At 35.5% G+C, this 19,641-nt stretch overlaps 1 protein-coding gene across 4 annotated transcripts in view; it reads right to left on the reverse strand.

The window, feature by feature from the left end:
• The window catches only part of LOC127868799 (zinc finger ZZ-type and EF-hand domain-containing protein 1-like), a 108,649-nt gene that overhangs the window by 73,088 nt on the left and 15,920 nt on the right, over positions 1-19,641 (reverse strand). For all 4 annotated transcript variants that reach the window (XR_008044252.1, XM_052410874.1, XM_052410873.1 and 1 more), the window contains exons 12-32: positions 19,209-19,287; positions 18,522-18,653; positions 17,809-17,925; positions 16,008-16,111; positions 15,129-15,209; positions 14,601-14,690; positions 13,447-13,532; positions 13,077-13,132; positions 12,591-12,743; positions 10,686-10,728; positions 10,137-10,253; positions 9,573-9,769; positions 8,347-8,440; positions 7,220-7,325; positions 6,825-6,895; positions 4,221-4,328; positions 3,009-3,234; positions 2,408-2,478; positions 1,655-1,711; positions 1,188-1,316; positions 185-357 (exon numbers count right to left, since the gene is read on the reverse strand). Coding sequence is in view for 3 of the 4 variants with exons in the window: in XM_052410874.1 (XP_052266834.1) it covers positions 185-357; positions 1,188-1,316; positions 1,655-1,711; positions 2,408-2,478; positions 3,009-3,234; positions 4,221-4,328; positions 6,825-6,895; positions 7,220-7,325; positions 8,347-8,440; positions 9,573-9,769; positions 10,137-10,253; positions 10,686-10,728; positions 12,591-12,743; positions 13,077-13,132; positions 13,447-13,532; positions 14,601-14,690; positions 15,129-15,209; positions 16,008-16,111; positions 17,809-17,925; positions 18,522-18,653; positions 19,209-19,287 (2,290 nt within the window). In the remaining variant the exon portion in view is untranslated. The remainder of the gene's footprint in view (positions 1-184; positions 358-1,187; positions 1,317-1,654; positions 1,712-2,407; positions 2,479-3,008; positions 3,235-4,220; positions 4,329-6,824; positions 6,896-7,219; positions 7,326-8,346; positions 8,441-9,572; positions 9,770-10,136; positions 10,254-10,685; positions 10,729-12,590; positions 12,744-13,076; positions 13,133-13,446; positions 13,533-14,600; positions 14,691-15,128; positions 15,210-16,007; positions 16,112-17,808; positions 17,926-18,521; positions 18,654-19,208; positions 19,288-19,641) is intronic.

Here is a 19,641-nt window from a genome sequence, read left to right on the forward strand (position 1 = left end):
CTTAAAGTTAAGTATTTTTCACAATATTTACTGCACAATTCTTTTCAGAAATTAAGCTTCATCGAGCATAAGTAGCAAATCAACCGGCTCAAAACGTTATCCTACATATATGCAAAATAACACATTTTGATCGGTAATATTACACAGAAAAAAACAAAAATAGCATGGATAAAACTCATCGTACCTCCTCTCAGTCTCACAACGCGGGTCAAACTCAACGATAAACTTGGTGGCCCCAGGGCAGGTGAAGGCCTGACTGAAGTGCATGTTGTTCTCATCGTTGTGAGACGACTCCACCTCCCAGGTCCTCAACACAATGTCCTCTGTCTCCATGTGGGACCAGTGATCACTGTCAATCTACATAGCAGAAATACCACAGCATTGTCTTAAATATGTTTTGAAGATATTCTCTTTCACATCAAATAACAAAACAACATATTTTGTAATGTTCTTTGTTTTTGTCCCTTTTCCTAATAGTGATTAACAAATGACTAGAAATCTAGACCACATCATACAATAAAACAGTTATATAGGAATACATAAAAAATCCATTTTTTTGTTCTAATTTAGTTCTATACATCTACATAATAAAGTCATTAAATTGTGAATGTTTGAGTGCAATCTACACAAGAAAATAAACTTAGCTGTATACAACTCTTTCCTGGTCTTTATTTTGGAAATAAATAAATGAAAATGGCACTTTTGAGCTCATCAACATCAAACCACACCATATAATTAAACACATTGATGTCTCTGTTGTGATAGTTTGTCCCATCGAGGGTGGAATAAAGCTTGTTTTCCATTAGAGTTTGTTACAACAATGTATGCCTATTAGGCTGTGAGCCAAGAACACTTTTGCTCCCCCCCCCCCCGGGGTAATTTTGTAGATCCTATTATTATAATTATAATGGAATAAATATGAGCCTCATTTTCAGAAAATGTGGTTTAATGCATGTGCGTCAAGTGTCATCCCAGATTAGCCTGAGCAGTCAACACAGGCTTATCAGGGACGACAGTTTCCGCTTTTATGGGTTTGTTTGTTCATTGAAAATCCAGTTTAGGCAGAAAGTGTTGTCCCTGTTAAGCCTGTGCGCATTGCACAGGCTAATCTGGGATAACACTTCCTGCATATGCATTAAGCACAGTTTTCCCAGACCGCGGCTCAAATGGTTTTCCTGTTGCTGTACCGTGGGGAAGGTATCAGGCAGCAGGTTGGACAGTTTCAAGAGCTCGAGGTTGAGGGGCTGGAGATGGGTCAGTAGAGCAACTCGAGTAGCCGAGCTCAGCTGTGTGGACATGAACGTCAGTACCAGCAGCTGCAATCACAATACAGACTGAATGTTGGAGGGGCAAAAACTAACATAATGAATCTATATTATGCTTGACATCAAACATAGCTCATTTATGGATGAAATGTGTGTGTTATCTCTTATTTTATTCTCTGTATGAACTAAGATAAGATATTTTATTGTAAGAGAATGGTAATTTATTTATGACAAATTAATTTGTGTCTTTTGATTGTAAACAATATTTCATAAATATGTCCCACGTTTTGATAAAATAGAATATAGCTATTTTACAAGTATAACTAAAAATAGAAATGTTTAAGGATGAAGGAATAACTAGAATTCAAAAAAGAACTGTAAGTACTCACCAGTTGTCTAACAACTGTTCCAAGGAAGGATGTGTCAAGTTTTGTGATCAGCTCCTTCTGAAATCACATAAGGAACATCCTGATAGGACATAATGTATTGCCCAATGTGAAATGTCTCAAGGATCCCATGGTTACAATTGTTACCGTGGTTGGTTACATTAACAGGCAGTAAAAACTTAAAAAATCGCAATTACTAACACACATTTTAAAATAAAAATTTGTGTAACAGATTTGTGCAATAAATCTGAAAAACGCTCAAAAGTGTCAATATTTGACGTGAACATGTCCTCTTTCTTCATGTTGATAATTTTTTAAATGCTTCATCAGATTTCTCAATTTGTCTATGGATTTGGTCAAGTGAGACACATTTAAAAAAAAAATTGTGTTAAGAGATTTGTGCAATGAATATGAAAAAACACTTAAAAGTGTCAATATTTGATGTGAATACTTAGGGGGGTTAGTTGAATCTGGTTTGTTTAATGTTCTATGCTAGATTAGCAACATTTGCATGGTGATACCTAAAGGTTTGGGTGTAAAACCAAAGAACAGGTGCTTTCTGTGTTTCACAATCTTTCAGCGTTAAGCATGTAGTGTATTTCATTTGTTCACATGATCAATCCAGATCATATAGAAATAATTCCAACATATGTATCAAACTTAAGCAACTATAATTATGAATAATTATAATTATTTCCTAATACAGTTGAAAATATCAACATACAGCAAAATGTAAAAGTGTCACATGTAACTCACCAATTTGTGAATTTCCATCTTCTGCAGAAGTTCAATGGCTTCTGTGGCCTTTTTCATAACCAAGATGGCATCTGTAAAAACACAGAAACATATAGCGAGATCCATACTAGACACAGCTGATGATGTTCTGCGTCTAAATCACAATACATCAGAAAAGATTTTTATTACCAAAGAAATCAATCATATAATCCATGACATCACAGGTCTGATGTGTTTCCTAAAGTGACATAACTGCAGAATGATAAGAGCACTGAAGACCAAAACCAAAGTAACTTGCCTTTATTGCCTTATTACAATTCTCACAAGTTTCATAATGGCTGCAAAATGTTAAACAAGTCTAAGTCTGGATAAACTAAAACGAATCTTTTTTAAAAGTCAACATACATTATTAATAGCACAAGCCCATAAGCCCTGCACTGGTTAATTTCATTCTAGGCTTTCATAGACTGAAGTTCTGAGAAAGACCTATGTAGGTCCGCTCATTAATTTATTTCCTAGAAACTAAAACGATTTAGGTCTTGCTTGATCAAACTGATTATTTAGATGAAGGTCATTTTGTGTATGAAACAAATATGTAACATAACGAATACTCATGACTTACAGCTGGATGCTGTGTGCATGACCTTGTCCTTATCAGCCTTCTCTGTGCCCTCTGACATCTGACCCCAGCACCATGACAACAGGGACATCTGCAGGGAGCCAACCAGCTGCAGCAGGGGCAGTAACTCCACACTCATAGTGGTAGCCTTGGTAATCAGGCTGAACTCATGGAAAGTCACCGCGATCATGGTTTCCATAACCTCTAGCACTGGGTGTGGGTCAAAGGTCTGAAAACATAGGAGCCGCCCTCTGGGAAAATGGGACTTAAAGCATGTGAATAGTTTGGTCCCTCATCAGCTTGTGCGCATTGTGCAGTACAATATTTCCTTTTATTGTATTTTTCCTTTGAAGTTAGTCCATTCTTAGAAAAATTCAGTGTAGGCATTAAGTGTCGTTCTTGATTAGCCTGTGCAGACTGCACAGGCTTATCTGGGATGACACTTTACATACATGAATCAAGCCCTGTTTTTCCAAGGCGTAGGCCATACACATACAAATATGTCAACTTGCTGGTAATGTAATAATGTATATCAAACTAAAATCACAGACAAAAGTACTTTCCTATGTATCACTGCCCAATAGCAAAAAAATAAATGATACATGATATTAATTGACAGCATATATTGTAAACATAACAACAATGAAAATGTACCAACAAGAAAGACACATATATGTATGGGCTAGCGCTCACTTGATTTGTTTAATGGCTTATATTAGTCCGGAGGGTGTAAGTTAGCTGGAATTTGGACTCAGTTGTGTCGACTGCAGAATAATTAGAAAAATCACGAGGAACTTTTAATGTATGTTGTTTTGTCAAATCCAAATTATTCGTTATAAAACTTTATATTATGTAAATCAAAACAATTTTGTTAGTAAAACGACTTTTGTAAATGTAAAATGACCGTCGCTGGTCGATGAAGTGGTTGTTGTTAGCTATCAAAATTGACTTTTGGGAATGTAAAATGGCAGTCTCTGGTCGCTGTTTGCAGGCAGGCGTTATTCGCAGGTAACAAATATAGTGAAATCATTTGGGGTGAAATCGATGTGGTCGTTTTGGACAGGTGGTCGCTGTGGCAGGTTGGACTGCATACATATGTTTGTATATTTCTTTTTGAAGAAATTGTAGCTCATTCAATTTGTATGATTTTCATAGAATTTAAATAATTGCAAATGCATAAAAGCTTCAGTTTAAGTATAAACATAATGTGCTTACCTTATCAGGATTTTTTGGCAGATCTAGAAGTCCCTTTGAGTCAACCGTACTGAAGAACTGACACAGAGACTGGAACACCAGCATCACAGACGGCATATCCGACAGAGTCTGAAAATGTATATGCAAGCCCCCCTCTGAACAAACAGGGTTTAATGCATATGCATTAAGAGTCAGCCCAGATTAGCCTGTGCAGTCCACACAGGCTTATCAAAGACAACACTTTCCACAATTTATTCCGCTTTGTATTTTTCATTTCAATGGTCTATTCTTAGCAAAAACTACATTTTAGGCGGAAAGTTTTGTCCCTGATTAGCCTGTGGGCACTGCATTAGCCAGGCTTACATCTATCTTGAGACTTTGTCACTCATACCTCTGCACCACTTTGTCACAGGCATCACAGTAACAATGGGGGCATCTGCCAGTCATGATCAATGGGGGAGTGAGAGGGGGGTATAATGTGGGGTGTGGTAATTTATAAGATGTTAAAAAAAAATGTATTTTTTTTTGGGGGGGGGGGGTGGGGTGAGAGGGGGGTATCATGTGTGGTGTTGTAATTTATAAGATGTTTAAAAAAAAAAATTTTTGGAGGGGGGAGGGGTGGGGGGTGGGGGGTGGGGGGGGGTAGGGGAAGGGGGGGGGGGTTGGGGGGGTGGTTATAATGTGGGGTGTGGTAATTTATAAGATGTTTAAAAAAAAATTTTTTTTTTTTTTTTTGGGGGGGGGGGTGGGGGGTAGGGGGGGGGTGAGAGGGGGGTATAATGTGGGGTGTGGTAATTTATTAGATGTTTAAAAAAACTTTTTTTTTTTGGGGGGTGGGGGGTAGGGGGGGGGGGTATGGGGGAGTGAGAGGGGGTTATAATGTGGGGTGTGGTAATTTATTAGATGTTTTAAAAAAAAAATTTTTTTTTTTGGGGGGGGGGGGGGGGGGTGGGGGACGTAGGGGGGTATTTTTTTGGGTGGTGGTGGGGGGCTGGGGGGGGGGGTAGGGGGTGTGGGGGGTGAGAGGGGGGTATAATGTGGGGTGGGGTAATTTATAAGATGATGTTTAAAAAAAAAATTGGGGGGGGGGGGGTGAGGTTGGGGGGGGGGAAGGGATGCTGGTTGGGGCGTGGGGTATTGTTTGGGTGGGATCCATTGTGGTATTCAGGTAAGTGTTGTTTTGTCAATTTAAGATTAAAATGTGATCATAAAAAATAACAAATAATCTCACACTGACATGAACAAATATCCTCTATTTATTAAACATGAAATTTAAACTTATTGCATTTGTTTCCCCTGTATATAAGAAAGATATAATAGTGTATTACCTCCCCTGTCCTGCTTATATTTATATTAATCAACAAAATTTAACATTAACACAATATTTAATAAACAAAATATACAAAAAATCTCATATTCTGATAAAAAATTTACTGATCCACTTTATTTTACTCAAAGGATGATGTTTCATTGGACTGTTAATTATAGATTTAGGATTACAGACCAGTTGCTTCAGTTATATTGTTCAGAGTTCGCCCTGTTGGCCACATATGCTTTCTTGAGTTATCATCCAAAAACCATTTTACTATTTCGGGTCACCATGACCTTGACCTTTGAGCTAGTGACCTCAAAATCAATAGGGGTCATCTGCGAGTCATGATCAATGTACCTATGAAGTTTTATGATCAGGCCCAAGCGTTCTTGAGTTATTATCCGGAAACCACCTGGTGGACGGACTGACACACCGACCGACAGACCGACATGAGCAAAGCAATATACCCCCTCTTCTTCAAAGGGGGGCATAAATATTGCATCTTATCTTGCTTTTTACAAATTGCATCTTATCTTGCTTTTTACAAGGAAGAATGTTAAGATTTATTGAGATATAATCATAACAAATGTACTCAAAATGTTTTATGCAAAAACATGTTACATACAATGAAAACTGCTCCAACCCTTTGTTGCTATGTTTTTAACAAACTGGCACCAGTTTCAAACTTGGCTAAGATATTATAAGAACAAAAAATAGTTATAGCAGGTTCCATGAAGTTTGAAATGTGACTTCTAGAGTGATCACAAACATTCTACTTTAAATTTGCTAAGGATCACTTTTTATTTTCACATTATCTTCAATTTAATTTAATTTTATTTAAATTGTTATTTTGCAGGTTTTGATATTAGAATGTGTGTTGTTGATTTTATTTTTATCTATTGATTTATCATTGATGCATGACGCTGGCTGAATCTAGCTAGGGGTGAACTTCAAATTACACATACTTTAAAAAGTGATCCTAAGCAAATTTTGAGTAGTAAAAAAATGTATATCAATAAAAAAAGGTTCTATGTTAGTTTCATGAACACTGGACAAAACATGACACTTCTATAGTATTCATAGGGGTTCACTGTTTCCAAAGAAGAAAACTGACACACTCCCTTGTTGACATCTTTCAAAGGGTGCGGAACAATTTGTGAACTCAACTCTGAGAAAGTTTCATTAAGATTTAACACAAAATGTGAAAACTATAATGTTCAAAAGGTTTCACAATAACTGTATCAGGAAATCTGCTAAAAGTTATAAATGTTCTTATTGTAACACATATAACACATCATACGTGTCCTGTTTACCTCAACTTTGTGCATCATTGTGAAGAGCTGTCTTTTTCTGGCCTCCTTGTCAGAGAAAAACACTGCAGCTCCTACAAAGATAGCTCTACATTTTAAAAAGTATGAAGAGAGTTGTTGAAATAAGCTTACCACAATTGACAGGGTATCATATTCATTCCATTACACATCATTTTCTATATTACTTACCGGTATTAGACATTACTCATCATTAAAATATTATTAATCCTACCATTGATTGTCATATAAGTTCTTGAAATCATACATCACTTTTTATTTTGTAATTGTTTTACATGTTAAAAAATCCTACATTTTACCATGCACTGAATTTTAAATATTTTTTTCCCCCCAATTTCACAGTTAAAGACCACCTTGCTTCTATGTGAATGTTACATTACCATCAATGATGAGTTGTTTGGTGAGTCTACTCAGCCTAGATTCTGGCTCTAGAGTGCTGCCGTCAACCTGGGTACACAAGTGCTGGAACAGCATTTCCGCTGATGACTGAAACATTAAGTAGACTCAGTCAACCTGGGTACACAAGTGCTGGAACAGCATTTCCGCTGACGACTGAAACATTAAGTAGACTCAGTCAACCTGGGTACACAAGTGCTGGAACAGCATTTCCGCTGATGACTGAAACATTAAGTAGACTCTTTTTTAGACACTATAATTCACACTAATACTGTAGGAATGCATAAAAGGACAAATTCTTACAAGAGGACCCTGAGGATCTTTAAACGCTCTACTGAAAAACGCAATATGTCTTGGTTGTTTCAGACAAGATTTTAAATATTTTCAGAATATAAGTCAACAGATAACTGGCCTTCTCAGGGGCAAAGCTAGTTTCGACCCTAGGGACGTAATTTGAGCAAAATTGATAGAGAATCACAATATGATGTAACACAGCAAATATTTAAACTTGCTGTTTAACAGAAATTATTGAAGTTTGCATATTTGGGTCCCATGAAATTATGAATCAACAAACTGGATTGATTTGAAAACTCTTCATATTGAACTACCAAAGGAACATTTCACTTAATTTTCATTAAAATTTGCCCAGCTGCTATGGAGCTGTTGTTTGCAGCAAAAGATGACACATTGACAAACATCAAAGACAATGAACATAGCTGTATTCCAATAGCTTACCATGAGCATTTCATGCTGAGGTGAGTATACTAAGTAGATACTGTTTTAATGTAGTCCATTACATGTATGTAACTTCTTTGCATTGATATTATTTGAAATATGACAGGTGAAAGACAAGCACACCCAGCCTATCTTTTGAAAAATCATATGAAAGTCTACTTGTTATTTTAGAATGGAGAGCAAAGAGTAAATTAAATGAAAAATTTGCACCAAATAAATCAACTGATGTTTTGTCATTTAGAATAAAACGCAAAATTTACAGCAACATATCTTAACTTATGTTCACAGACAGAAGCTGCATTAGAGGGTCAACATCTCAACAAAACATCAGCATAATTGAGTCAAAGAGTATTGAAGAAAGACAGTAAATGGGTACCTTGCTCTCTCCTGATAGATTTGTCAGTGCAGGCAGCAGACAGAATATCAGCTGTAACATCTTCTCACTGCACTCCTGCCACTTAGCATCCTCCCTGAAACAGTGTTATATGTATATAGTCTTACCCAATTGCTATGTAAGAGGATTTTGCCATAGGCAAGAAAATCCTGGCCAAACTGGATTTATTGTCAAAAGTTGAGTCAGGAAATAAGCAAATCAACTTTTAATTTTAATTAAAAGTCAAATCAAAAACAGTTTTGCCTACCACAGTGTAACTCCACCAGTAAACCCCACCTTCACTACTTATCTTATTATCAAATTGAAGTTAACAAGAGATGTGTTTGTCAGAAACACAATTCCCCCTCCTGCGCCGCTTTGATTGAGTTATTTATTAGTTATTTAGTTATTTTTGTTTTTGATTATATCCCTTTAAAAAATATTACTTCCCTTGTAAAAATGATCTATACATGCCAAATGATAAATAGAAATTGTCTCCCCTTAAAGCTTATTACTTCCCTTGGATTTTTTTTTTTTTACCTTTGACCTTGTAGGATGACCTTGACCTTTCACCACTCAAAATGTGCAGCTTCATGAGATACACATGCACGCCAAATATCAAGTTGCTTTCTTCAATATGGCCAACGTTAAAGTTTTCGGACGGACGAACAGACTGACTGACGGACTGAAGGACAGTTCAACTGCTTTATGCCACCCTACCGGGGGCATAAAAATGACAGTCATGCAACTAAGAGCAAATAAAAAACTTCCCCATGATGCAACCTTATCAGCATAATGAGTAATTAGAAAATTGATAAAAGTGTAATTAGAAATGATGTCATGCAAAATATGACCAGCTTGTCCTGATTTTATTTTATCTCTTATCTGCAGATTCTCTACTTCCCATATGGTGATTAGTGTAATTGCTGTTCATGTATGTACAGCACCAATAGTCTTTTAAAGAAGAAAACATTGTAACAATTATTGAGTAAATCAAAATTTTGACAATCACCCTTTTCTTATGGCATTTGGATAGAATAAACTCAATACAAATATTTTTCAGATTGTGAAAGTTCATGTTTTTTATCATATCCTTAAAAGTAATGTTCATGCCATGGATAAATACAAATAACTTGTAAAATAATATTAAATATCAAGATTTTATCATTTAACCATTGGAAATTTATAAGTTCTATTTTACCAGCAAACATAATTAAGCCATCAAATACCTTGATTTAAACACCTGATACAGGTGACACACCACATCAAGGGGTATGTCCGACATGTCCAGGATCTCTGGTTTAGAGCCCAATGCCTTCTTCTGTACAAGGTCCTGACACAGGTCTATCAGGAAGGTGGACACATGCTGTATGATCTCCAGACTGGAGCACTGCTGCTGCTTCTCTGGGTTTGGAGGGTGCTTCACCTGTGAACAAGGCACAGACACACTTATCAGTTGTTATGTACAAGTTTGGTCCATAATAGAACCCCATTCTCAAAGAAATAACAAAATTTATGGCGCACATTTAAGCATTTCCAAAGATACTCCATTGATTTTATAAAACCATTTTAAGGATCACAAAAGTATCCAACATGTGACCTTTTAAGTATTCAGGGTTGTTTATTTCAGGGCCAACATATGGATCATGATTCCCTTTCATGATAAACTTATCATTATGATTTGCATCATTTTGTTTTTTCAAAGAATTATAGATGTTATGTAACCAAGCTACGATGAAATGCATCTATTTCAGAATAATTTATAAATGGTTTTACAGCAAACAAATTCCTACCACAATCTGGTCCTCTACAAGTACAGGTTTCCTCGCAAATCCATAGAACTTGATATTCACAATGCCCATTTTGTTGGCACTCAGCTGACGTGGCTCAAGAAACTTCACCAGAATGTACTGAAACAGTTATGAAATGAACATTACTTTATAGTTGAAATAGGAACAGTACATGATGAATAGCTATTTAGAGATTAAGACCAATTATATGTTAACTCTCCTAACCTTGTTTGGTCCCATGTCAGAGGGACATGTGACAGCACAATTCTTAGATTCAATACAAAAGACAATTGAAAACATGCATTAATAGTTCATCATTTAATTTACTCATTAAAAACGACTTTCATATTAATCGTATTGTACTTTTTTCATGCTACATGGGCATTACATTTTCAACGTGGGCCTTTACTATCAACATCCAAAACAGCATTTTCACCTTTCAAAGATACGACAAAAACAAGAAGATATTTAACAAACAAATTTGGATTGCAGGACTATAATATCAAACATTTTTCTGTATAAAGGAGTTCAATTGTCAAGTGGAAACATTACCTGGCCAACAGGGTACCAGGACATTGTAATGTCTATCTCATCACTGAAAATAAACACAAGAAATTAAAGCATTTAAATTCAGACAAACATATAAAACATCAAATCTGACAGCCAAACTAGATTAAAAAGGCCACATCATGGGACATTGTCTTATGCCACATGCTTCCAGCAGTGCTCAACATCAGCCTGCGCTATTGCGCATTCTGGTCTGGAGCTACGATGTCCACCATAAAGTCACACAATGTTTCATGGTCTCAGTAGCGGACTGGGTAGCTCCTGACAAGACTGTATGAATGCGCATTCTGGTCTGGAGCTACGATGTCCGCCATAAAGTCACACAAGGTTTCATGGTCTCAGTAGCGGACTGGGTAGCTCCTGACAAGACTGTATGAATGCGCAGGCTGGTCTGGAGCTATCCTGGTTATGCTTCTGAAGCTCGTTCACATTTATATTAATGTATTAACGGTTTTATTTTTAGCTTCTGTGACATCACACTCTATTTGAGTCTGTCTCTGGGAAAACATGGCCAAAACCATGTTCATAAGGTATAGTCCCAGATAAGACGACGCTTTCCGCTTTAATGAATTTTTTTCATTCAAATGCAGTCTCTTTCAGATGAAAATTCAGTCAAGGCAGACAGTTTTGTCCCTGCCGGCTGTACAGGCCAATATGGCACAGTACCTTAAGCACATGCATTCAGTCCAATCTTCCCAGAGTCTTGCTTAATGTGAAAATTGATATCAATATTTACAGGCTGCTTAATAATCCAGAAAAAAACATATGTCTAGTTGGATTGATTTTCTATTACTACGAGTTTCATTATAGGGCTACATTCCTATAGCTTTATTTTCCACAATTGGAATAAACAACATTCCCCAATCAAGCTTGCACAATCCTAAATACACAGAAAGGAATAAAAATAAGTTGTGAATATAAATTGATGAGAAAGGCATTATATAAATAACATTTAATAATGAAATTAACCATTACAAAATGTAGATTTAGCTATTTATTTATTAATTTTCTGTGTCCTACTTAATAATGGCCAAAAATGCTAAATATACTAAATATAAATTGACTCGTTATGGTCAGCAAATAAGACAGCAGAGAGAATAAGAGATGTGTTTGTCAGAAACACAATGCCCCCTAAAAAAAAACTTTGTCAAATCAATCATTTGGGTTATAAATATAATATAAATAATCAAAATAATAAATCTGTACAGTAACTGTGAAAAGAACTTCAGTTCTTGGTAAGGATATATATAATATGAGATTTATAATTATATAAATTAATTCCCTTAAAAATAATTGTCTGTAACAAATGTCTATTTTTAGTAGCAAATTATTAAAAGCCACTACCGTGACTGTAGATTCACCACTCAAAATGTGCAGCTCTATGAGATACACATGCATGCCAAATATATAAAGTGGCTATGTTCAATATTGAATAATTATCTCCCTTTTTAAAGCTTATTACTTCCCTTAAATCTGTATTTTTTACCGTAGACCGTAAAGGATGACCTTGACCTTTTACCACAATGTGTTTGTCAGAAACACCATTCCGCCTACTGCGCCGCTTTGATTTATTTAACAAAAATATATATGTGAGCAGGTCAGATAACTATGTCCATTTAAAGCTTATTACTTTCCTTGACTTTTTTTTTTCAACCCTAGACCTTGAAGGATGATGTTCACCTTGAAATTTTACCACTCAAAATGTGCAGCTCCATGAGATACACATGCATGCCAAATATCAAGGTGCTATCTTCAATATTTAAAAAGTTATGGCCAATGTTAAAGTTTTTTTCGGACGGACGGACAGACTGACATACTGACTGACGGACAGTTCAACTGCTATATGCCACCCTACCGGGGGCATAAAAAAAGGGAGACAAATTGTGTTACCACTCCTCGTCCAGGGTAAAGTACGCCACAGGGTTGTCAGGCTTGCCAGCGATGCCTGCGTTGCGCACCTGAACACAGAACTGGTACTCTATCTTGGCCCAGGAGTCATAACCTGAGAAACGGCTCAGGTGTCTCTCCTGATTGAAATCCTCTCTACAACACACAGGGAACATCAGGTACAACGACTATCATTACGCTGAAACTCACACTTTGTATCCTCTTAAAAAGCAATAAAACTTAAAAGACAACATTTTCAATTGTAATGTTTGAGGCATGAAATTCCATAATGCTAGGACAAGCTATTCTTGGTGAAAAAAACACATTAAAGAAACAAAATATGCCTGATCATGAACACGTTTTAAATCTGGAAGAAATACTAATTAAATCCTTTTAAAATATAAGCACCAAAAAGTTTTTTTTAAAGATATGGAACAAAAAAAAGCTCAGCTATTTCAAAAACTAAATAAAAATATGGTAATCGCTTACAAATCTCTGTATACAAACACCAGCCCTCTCTTTGCTCCCTTTGAGCCTGCAGACACCTAAAACCAGACCAAGGAATGCACAGTCAATTTACAATAAGGCAGTCTTTAAGTGGTATTCTAAGATAGAAATAGAAAACTGATGTATTTTTCCCCGTCATCAAGTGTGCATTGTCAAAATAAACTCCCAATGAGTAAACTTGGCTTTATTTCAGTAAGTGTGTATAATTTTTTTTATGATAAGACCACCATGAATACTTATTTTTGAATCGGAATATCAATTGCAATATGCAATTTTTAAAGCATGCGCACAAGATTCAAAAGACATCGTGCATAAACAGAAATAACTCTGCCATTACAGAAGTTAAGGCTACCTTGAGTTTGATCTTTGTCAGCTGGACCAACTCCTGGGACTTGAATATCATGTTGACCTTAGTTTGGCCATCATCAGTTACAAATTCTGAAAACAAAACAAATTCCAATAATACTTACCTTAAATCATCTAAATTGACCATCTACATGTATTGGCGTCGAAATCTTTAGACTGTGATTACATGATAATAATTATTTGATAACCCAATGAGATGCCTTGTTTAATGTGAAAATACTAGTGCGTTGAAGTTTCCTAACAGCAAACAACTGCTTCAAAATGGAGAAGGCATGCTTGAATAACTTTGTAAAGATTTCACAATTCAAATATTATTCATAAAAATTGAATGTTTAACTGCAGTATTTAACAAGTGTAAATCACACATAGCAGTCTTTCTATTGGCCAAGACTTTGAAAAATATACACTGGAAAAAACGGGCAAAATGCCTGTGCGCTAAGTATCCTCCCAGATTAGTTAATGCAGTCCACTCAGGCTTATTTTGGATGTAACTTAACGCCTGGTCTGGATTTTCCTTTTAGAAGAGTATGGCTTTAAACGAAAATAGCAGAATATATTGTTGAAAAGCTGACAGCACAGGGAACTCCTGGACAACACTTTACCACATGCACTAAGCACAGCTCTCATAGATTTAAGAAAAACATGTGCCATTGTCGAATATTGAACACAAATAAACAAATTGTCAAAGCCATAGCTGTCTCACTGCTAATAACAGGCCTAAAGGACGAAAAAATGTTTTCACAACCAAACTTAGACTCAATTAAAAATATTGACCATTAAGCCTAAGCTCAAGCTTAAGAACATTTGTAGACAGGGAACTGGGCCATTTTTTGCAAAGCTCCATGGGGAAACTTAACAAAACTCTGAAAGTCTCTGGCAATTTGTGAAGAGGTTTTTCTACATTTTACAAGTAAATATTACGTACATTATTAATTGGTAATGTTAAAATAAACTAACATCGCTAACATTACTAATTTGTAAATTTCTATGGCAAGCAGAAATCATTGGATTTAACCAAGACAATTTGACCTTAAATTTAGGTATGACTAAAGTTATGATTTCAAGCTTTGTGAATGCTAACTAAAGTGTTAATTATTAAGAAATTACAAGGTTTTATAAAACAAGCTATAGTCTCCCTACCCCCTGATGACTCTGCCCCCAGCACACTCTCCGGTTTGGACTCCTTGTTGCCTGCATCACACCCAGCCAGGGTCAAGGGCAGATGATGACCTTCAAACACAAATGAACATGATTGCACAAGTTGAATATGTTTGACTTTAAAATGTTGTTAAGTATATGTTAACTAAAAAAAGCATTTCTTCTAGAAAAAGAGACAATAAACTGACTGAGACTGATAGATAAATAAGGCTACTGGAGAGCTCGAGATTAAAACAAAGATTATACCTTACATTTTGGACACATGACCCAGATTCAAACATGGCCTCATAATATTTAAATTAATATTTAGACCTAGTTTCATCAAGATTGAGACAAAACTTTGGCCTCTAGAATAATAACAAGCAAACAAATTACACACACTACAGAATGCCAACGTTACGTGATCTCAAATGCTAACTTTGATGTCTTTGTGCTCAATTGCGGCATACAATTTAAATGAACCAGCATTTACAGTAATGAGAAAATGTCACGCTACCACACAGACAATACCTGAGTTTTCCCAGCACACATCCCTTGCCTTAAACATCTTGGCCATAAGCTTCATACAGGGCAGGGTAAGGTCAATGTGATCTGCAATACATAAATGAGAGATCAATGTGATCTGCAATACATAAATGAGAGATCAATGTGATCTGCAATACATAAATGAGAGATCAATGTGATCTGCAATACATAAATGAGAAATAAACGTGATCTGCAATACATAAATAAGAGATCAATGTGATCTGCAATACATAAATGAGAGATCAATGTGATCTGCAATACATAAATGAGAGATCAATGTGATCTGCAATACATAAATGAGAGATCAATGTGATCAAACATAAATATGAGGTAAATATGATCTGAGATAGGAAAATGTCAGGTCCATGTAGTCAGGAATGGGTAATTGTGAGGTCCTTGAAACCTAGAATATGTATATGAGAGGCCCATGAAATCAGTTATAGATAAATGACAAGTCATTTTAATATGTAACAGGGCAAGAAAATGTTTGTAAAACATGATATTAAAAAAAATCAACAATCATTCTTTACCAAGACTTATCAGATTACTAATTTATCTGATATAAAGGGTTTCTGGATATTGTGCGATGAACTATTTCATGATAAAAGCCCCTGTGAACGTGACCTTTTACATGAAAGGTCTATGAACTGACATACATACAGACAGACCGACCAACGAAAAGCAATACACCCTAACTTATACAAAGGTGGTTATAAAAATGGGAGGTAAATTTGATTGAAATGAGAGGTCAATGCAACAAAAATAGTTAAATAAGGTCAATGTGATTCTAAATAGGTAAATGTTAGTGTCCTTGATAAACCACATTCATTCAGAAAGAACATTGTATTAAAGTAAGCTGCTTACCCTGCAATATTTTCATGGTCCTCAGCAGACCCCCGATGTTTCCCCTTGCCAGATTAAATGCCAACAAGAGTTGTATGCCATCCCGTATCATGTTATGGTCATGACTGAAATCAATAAACATTGGGGATTAACCAAAGTGAGAATAATGTGTGGAATTAATTATTGTAATGATAACTGCAAAATCATTTATACATGTATTTGTTGCCATGAAATTCTGCAAATTTTCTAATGCTGAGACAGAAAAAAACTTTGGAAATTGTCTTGGTAAGTTGCATAAATCTCTAAAAACACAGTTCACAGACTGGGTATAAAAATTTCAAGTATTAATGCTTATCCTAACTTATCCACCTAGACAATCCAAAGTGAGAAGTACAGTATCTGGATTGCAAATCAAATGCATCATCTGTGTAAGAACTACGTTGAATATTAAGGCATTCATCCCTGCTTTAATTCAGTCTTCAAAACATTGGGACTAATTGTTTGTCAGGATATTCGTAGATTGGTCTATTATAGACTTCCACAAAAAATTAATGGCACCCACATAAAAGTGATTTTGCAGAATATGTTAAACCACAGAATGCATTGTTGCACACTTAGATATTTATTTTTATATGGTGTTATTTTATTTTGCCATCTTCTGACTAGATATAACTGCACCTAATTCAATTTCATTGATGATTGTTTCCTGCTGTTGATTCAGTTTTCTTTTTAAAAATCTGAGACTGTGATATTCTGCATGTAATTATACATAAATGTTACATAAATGCACACGGCATCTGTTTAGGCAGCTTCAATTTCAGGTCATTTCAAATAATTGTATCACAAGTCCCATGAATGCTGTAAACAACTTTACATTTTCTGGCAAAAGTCTGTGATGATCATAAGTTGTGAATTTAAGTACAGAATTTCCAGTTTTTTCACATCTTCATTTAAAGACTTGTGCTTTCTTATGTTTATGGACTACAAACAATGCTAAACTACTGAAGCACCCATTTCCATTGTACTTACAAGGGTTGAAAAAGCCACATATCTTTATCAATAAAGTAACATAGAAAAAACAATATTGCATTTATCATTTGTTTCATAATTTCTCAGCACTGGATGTCTGACTAAATTTCTTTATAATGTTGTCTTAATACTGTTATCATGTGTAAAAGAAATGCCTGTAACCACCCAATGAACAGATCTGGATTACTAATACCAGCATCAATATAGGTGGGGACTAATACCATGCTGTGTACACATGTATTCAATATCTCAGTATGACATGGGACCATATAGACCATTATTTCATTTATATTTCTTATTTTATAGTTACGGCAAATACTTTCTGCAAATGTTAAATTATTAAGTGTATTTGAAAGGCTTTTTAACTATTCAAATAGAAATAATTCAATTGAACATTCAAATATTCAAATAGATAGTTTCCAAAGAGATTTAAAATTTGAGTGAAGACTAAATACAAACTTTTTGGAATAGGGGGGAAAACTAAAAAAATACAATTTATACAAATCAAGGGCCAAATTCACGTTGAGCCAAATTTGGTTACCAATTAACAAATCAGACCAAAGAATCTCAATCTGAAGATTTGATGAAAAAAGGGTCAATTTTAGAATTTTTGAGGCCATAACTATTTCACTGAGGCAAATTTGCTGATGAGTTTGGATTAATGAAAAGTGTTTGACTTTGAGACGATAAAACAATGATTGGCAATGAGACCAGCAAACAACTAAAGATGGCACAAAAATGGTAAGGTAAGGGTTGGACGAGGTCTTTACTCCCTGAATGCAGTGCAACTTACATGGCCACATTGGTGATAAACTTCTCTACTTCCAGCAGAACCAGCTTGGTGAGGAAGGCAGGTTTCTCCGAGCTGGCTGGACTCAGGGACAGGGGAGGAATGTGCTCCAGGGCAGTCCTGCATACATAGTACAACAAATAAACAGTGTTCTAGGAGGACTGGGCTTAATGCAGATCTGCACAGGCTAATCAGGGATGATACTTTCTGCTTTTATGGAAATTTACGTTTAAATGATGTCTCTTCTTAACCTAAACAAAAATCAAGTGCTGGCAGAAAGTGTTGTTCATAATTAGCCTGGCTAATCAAGGACAACAATGTGCATACATGCATTAAGCATAATTTTTCCAAAATGAGGCTCAAATATATAACTGATGATGAAATCTTTTTTTTCCCATTACTTCAAAGCTTAAGAACACATTCAGGTTCTTATAAGTGCATTTATAGACAGTACCAAAAGTTTGCAATTCTTACTCGTCTCAATGTATCTTGTTTAAAAAATGATTAACAGATCTAATAAATAAACTTAAAGAAGTCACTTTACATCACATCACATGTTGGTTTGTTTTTCACTATCTGAACTTGATTTATATGAGAGTTAAGAACACATCATTATAACAAGAGGGCCTGACTTGGTATTTTAACATATTTATCTCCATGTTATGAACTAACATGGGATGTTGGTTCCAAAATATTGACCAAAGTTTTGCACTCACTTAGTATGCTCCAGAATGTTTTTCTGCAGCACTGGGGCCATTGGAATGGAGGCTGTTACCGTGGAAGCAAGCACCTGCAGGAACCAGACCGAGGCTGAGTCAGACACACTCACGCCCGCATCCTTTACTACTCTGTAATGGAGGAGAAACACACAATATGGCTACAAGTGGATACAGTATTGGATATGGGTTTAGCAGAAATAACAATAAAATAATGCCACATCAACTTTCAGTCTAGAAATGCAAGTACATGATACTAAATTCTAAATTTAGTACATGATACTAAAGTTTCTAAGGGAAGTGAAAATTATATTTTCAACTGATTACAGCAGTAATGGTATTGATGTTTATATAAATATAAAATGTACATTGATGGATAGAGAGACTGACAGGGTGTTAAAAAGTTTACTCCCCTCTTCTTTGTATTCTGGGTTGTAACAAGTATTCCAGTACCAATGTCTACTGCCAATCAATTATGGCAATTTAAGCAATGTACAGTATGAATCATTTCAATATTTAGCTGAATGGAAACAATTTCATTGAGAATGTGTAGTAAGCAACCACAGCTGACACAAAGTTGCCTTCCAGTACAATTGTCTGCAACCAGTAACGATTCCTAAGATGACAAAACATCAGAAGTGCCTAGTCATTACCAATATTCAAGCCTGAATAAGATAACAAACGTACTTATATCCAACTGCCTTCACTCCATGCACTCTGGTGTCACAGCCATCATTGCGGCACTTACGGATGTTTATCTGGACAACTAAAATAAAAGCCAAATCATGGGTTAAAAAGCCAAAAATAACAAGGGCTTTATATGCAAGGAGCAAACTTACCCAAAGGGTACAAATGAGATTTGGCAAACATTACTGTTATCTTCAAGAAAGCTCTCAAAAGTGAGAAGAATGTTCTTCATTAACTTTGGCTTCAGATAATTTTAAGCCAGAGGTGGGCTAGAGTAAGCTAGTAGTATTCAATTTGTTTCAAGATATTTAACAAAATATTGAAAAGAAAACTAAATACACATTATGGTGAATCTAAAAAGGTGCAAATTCTGTCAATTTTACATAAAAAAGGCTGACAGATACAATTCTTGGAATGAATTGATAAATTTCAA

Source organism: Dreissena polymorpha, chromosome 2 (genome assembly GCF_020536995.1).
Source record: "Dreissena polymorpha isolate Duluth1 chromosome 2, UMN_Dpol_1.0, whole genome shotgun sequence".
NCBI lineage: Eukaryota > Metazoa > Mollusca > Bivalvia > Myida > Dreissenidae > Dreissena > Dreissena polymorpha.